Source organism: Ips typographus, linkage group LG12, assembly GCF_016097725.1.
Source record: "Ips typographus isolate SLU linkage group LG12, UJ_Ityp_2.0, whole genome shotgun sequence".
Classification (NCBI taxonomy): Eukaryota; Metazoa; Arthropoda; class Insecta; order Coleoptera; family Curculionidae; genus Ips; species Ips typographus.
Window position 1 is genome coordinate 2,568,519 of NC_138433.1, and position 4,310 is coordinate 2,572,828.

At 38.8% G+C, this 4,310-nt stretch overlaps 1 protein-coding gene across 1 annotated transcript; it reads left to right on the forward strand.

Moving 5' to 3' along the window:
- Nucleotides 1-2,422: 2,422 nt before the first annotated feature.
- Nucleotides 2,423-3,299, forward strand: LOC145736542 (helix-loop-helix protein delilah-like). Its single transcript, XM_081990990.1, has one exon. The coding sequence runs from the start codon at nt 2,496-2,498 to the stop codon at nt 3,033-3,035; it is 540 nt and encodes a 179-aa protein (XP_081847116.1). The 5' UTR covers nt 2,423-2,495; the 3' UTR covers nt 3,036-3,299.
- Nucleotides 3,300-4,310: the final 1,011 nt, after the last annotated feature.

The following is a 4,310-nucleotide window of genomic DNA, read 5'->3' on the forward strand; positions in this document are numbered from 1 at the left end:
CAACTTTCCCCTCTGACTGTACTCGGTTTTGCATTGTTTTTTATGTCACTAGATAGGAAATTTAGTGAGGATTCCAAAAATGTGCTTAAAACTGTCATTTTCTTACTCCAAGTGGGTTTTACAGGTGATTTTGTCTCTGACTGTCCTTTCAAACTGTCTTTCTAACAGTTCAAACTTTGACACAACTTTCCCCTCTGACTGTACTCGGTTTTGCATTGTTTTTTATGTCACTAGATAGGAAATTTAGTGAGGATTCCAAAAATGTGCTTAAAACTGTAATTTTCTTACTCCAAGTGGGTTTTACAAGCGATTTTGTCCCCGACTGTCCTTTCAAACTGTGTTTTTGTCAGTTTAAACTTTGACACAACTTTTCTCTCTGACTGTATTCGATTTTGCAGTGTTTTTTATGTCACTAGATAGGAAATTTAGTGAGGAATCCAAAAATGTGCTTAAAACTGTCATTTTTTTACTCCAAGTGGGTTTTACAGGTGATTTTATCTCTGACTGTACTTTCAGACTGTGTTTCTGTCAGTTCAAACTTTAACACAACTTTTCCCTCTGACTGTACTCGATTTTGCATTGTTTTTTATGTCACTAGATAGGAAATTTAATGAGGATTCCAAAAATGTGCTTAAAACTGTCATTTTCTTACTCTAAGTGGGTTTTACAGGTGATTTTGTCACTGACTGTCTTTTCAAACTGTCTTTCTAACAGTTCAAACTTTGACACAACTTTCCCCTCTGACTGTACTCGGTTTTGCATTGTTTTTTATGTCACTAGATAGGAAATTTAGTGAGGATTCCAAAAATGTGCTTAAAACTGTCATTTTCTTACTCCAAGTGGGTTTTACAGGTGATTTTGTCTCTGACTGTCCTTTCAAACTGTCTTTCTAACAGTTCAAACTTTGACACAACTTTCCCCTCTGACTGTACTCGGTTTTGCATTGTTTTTTATGTCACTAGATAGGAAATTTAGTGAGGATTCCAAAAATGTGCTTAAAACTGTCATTTTCTTACTCCAAGTGGGTTTTACAGGTGATTTTGTCTCTGATTGTCCTTTCAAACTGTCTTTCTAACAGTTCAAACTTTGACACAACTTTCCCCTCTGACTGTACTCGGTTTTGCATTGTTTTTTATGTCACTAGATAGGAAATTTAGTGAGGATTCCAAAAATGTGCTTAAAACTGTCATTTTCTTACTCCAAGTGGGTTTTACAGGTGATTTTGTCACTGACTGTCCTTTCAAACTGTCTTTCTAACAGTTCAAACTGTGACACAACTTTCCCCTCTGACTGTACTCGGTTTTGCATTGTTTTTTATGTCACTAGATAGGAAATTTAGTGAGGATTCCAAAAATGTGCTTAAAACTGTCATTTTCTTACTCCAAGTGGGTTTTACAAGCGATTTTGTCCCCGACTGTCCTTTCAAACTGTGTTTTTGTCAGTTCAAACTTTGACACAACTTTCCCCTCTGACTGTACTCGGTTTTGCATTGTTTTTTATGTCACTAGATAGGAAATTTAGTGAGGATTCCAAAAATGTGCTTAAAACTGTCATTTTCTTACTCCAAGTGGGTTTTACAAGCGATTTTGTCCCCGAATGTCACTTTGACGCCCTCTAGCGGCCAAACGTGGACAGTTATCCCCATGTTTTTTGACATTTTTGGAAAGCCCATAACCTAAACTATATATTTTCTCTTCCGCGACATTTTGACGTAACTCTTCTAGTAAATCTCAATGTTAAAGCAAAAACTGTCAAATTTACATAAACAGGAGTGACTTTGACGCCCTCTAGCGGCCAAACGAAGACGGTTACCACCTAGTTTTTTGACATTTTTGGAAAGCCCATAACCTGAACTATCTTTTCTCTTCTGTGACATTTTGACGTCACTTTCTGAATAACAAAGTTATTCAAGGTTGAAATAAAAACTGTCAAAATCACCACTTTCAGCTGTGTTGCGTGACTTTGACGCCCTCTAGCGGCCAAACGAAGACGGTTATCACCATTTTCACCACGCTAACGGGATTTTTCATAAAAAACGCATAAAAGCGGCACGCAAAATTGTGACGTCACTCGCAATCCACTTTGGTTCGCACCGTACCGTATACAGTGGACCGAGTTACGTCAAGCCAATTTAGTGACGTCACCCGCAATCTACTCTGGTTTGCACCGTGTACAGTGGACCGAGTTACGTCAAGCCAATTTAGTGACGTCACCCGCAATCTACTCTGGTTCGCACCGTACCGTATACAGTGGACCGAGTTACGTCAAGCCAATTTAGTGACGTCACCCGCAATCTACTTTGGTTCGCACCGTAGCGCGTACAGTGGACCAAATTACGTCATCGTTTGACCCTCCCTTAAAACCCATCAAAGATGCGGGAGGAGAAGAACGGTGGGAGACTGCTTTAAGCCAACCTGCCACCAGCGGCCGGTACCAGTCGAGTACCCGCAGTCGGTACCAGCAGCACGGTGGCGGTACCAGCGCGGGGCGGTACCATGTTACACATCGCGGTCGGTCTGATGGACGCAAACAACAACAAAAAGGGCGACAAGTACGGTTTGCGCCCGCGCTCGCGACGAAAAGCGACGTTGCCGGACTTTGAGGAAATTCCCCTCATCCACCCCAAGTTGAAGCAGAAAAGCAAAAAATCGCCGCCTCTGAGCAAATATCGACGGAAAACGGCAAACGCACGCGAACGCAGCCGAATGAAGGAAATCAATCAGGCTTTTGAGTCGTTGAGGAGGGCGGTACCGCAAATCGCTCCCAATCAGCAACAGAACGAAAAACTGACCAAAATCACCACCCTGAGACTCGCCATGAAGTATATTTCGGCTCTGAGCGCCGCTCTGAGCAATCCCCCGCCTCAGATCGATCTGTTTTCTGAGTGTTCTGAGCTCGATTCGTTTCTGCTCGAGTCGGACGGGGAAAGTTTGCCTTTGACCAGCGACCTGTCGGATCAGTGTTTGACACCCGATTTCAGTATGGATTTCGACGATTCTAACCTACCTTTTGACAGTTATTTAGACTTCAGTTAACCCACTAGTGCTGTAAACAGTGTTTAATTTGTGATAGTGCTGTAAATACGGTTTTTTTGTTTAAATTATTATTTTTTTGCTGCCAGCTTTATTTTTTATTTTTTTCTCTCCCACTGTATATAAGAGGTGCCATATGTAATATCTATTTTTGTATAATTTTTTGGGATTTTTTTGTACATTTTTTTTTAACGTGAAATCAAGTGCCTTAATTTGTATTATCGATTAATTTAAGTGTAAATACATTTTTTCTTTTCTAGAAATTAATTCTAAATTTGTTTTATTTTTTTTGAAACAAAAAATAAGTGGAAAAAAACCCTTTTTTTCAAAAAAAAAACTGGCGATTACACAGGTAAGTACCGTACTTTTTTACCAGATCAACTATTTTAAATGTTAGGACGCCCTGTATATTGATAAGGCTCAATTTTGCATTTTTTTTCATGTCACTAGATAGGAAATTTAGTGAGGATTCCAAAAATGTGCTTAAAACGGTCATTTTTTTGCTCCAAGTGGGTTTTACAGGCAATTTTGTCCCTGACTGTCCTTTCAAACTGTATTTCTGTCAATTCAAACTTTGACATAGCTTTTCTCCCTGACTGTAATCGATTTTTTAGTGTTTTTTATGTCACTAGATAGGAAATTTGGTGAGGATTTCAAAAATGTGCTTAACACTGCAACTTTTTTACTCCTAGTGGGTTTTACAGGCGATTTTGTCCCTGACTGTCCTTTCAAACTGTATTTCTAACAATTCAAATTTTGTCACAGCTTTCCACTCTGACTGTACTCGTTTTTGCATTGTTTTTCATATCACTAGATAGGAAATTTAATGACGATTCCAAAAATGTGCTTAAAACTGATATTTTCTTACTCCAAGTGGGATTTACAGGCGATTTTGTCCCTGACTGTCCTTTCAAACTGTGTTTCTGTCAGTTCAAACTTTGACACACCTTCTCTCCCTGACTGTACTTGATTTCCTAGTGTTTTTTATATCACTAGATAGGAAATTTAGTGAGGATTCCAAAAATGTGCTTAAAACTGTAATTTTTTTACTCCAAGTGGGTTTTACAAGTGATTTTCTCTCTGACTGTACTTTTAAACTTTGTTTCTGGCAGTTTAAACTTTGACACAGCTTTTCTCCCTGACTGTACTCGATTTTGCAGTGTTTTTTATGTCACTAGATAGGAAATTTAGTGAGGATTCCAAAAATGTGCTTAAAACTGTCATTTTTTTTACTCCAAGTGAGTTTTACAGGCGATTTTCTCTCTGACTGTACTTTCA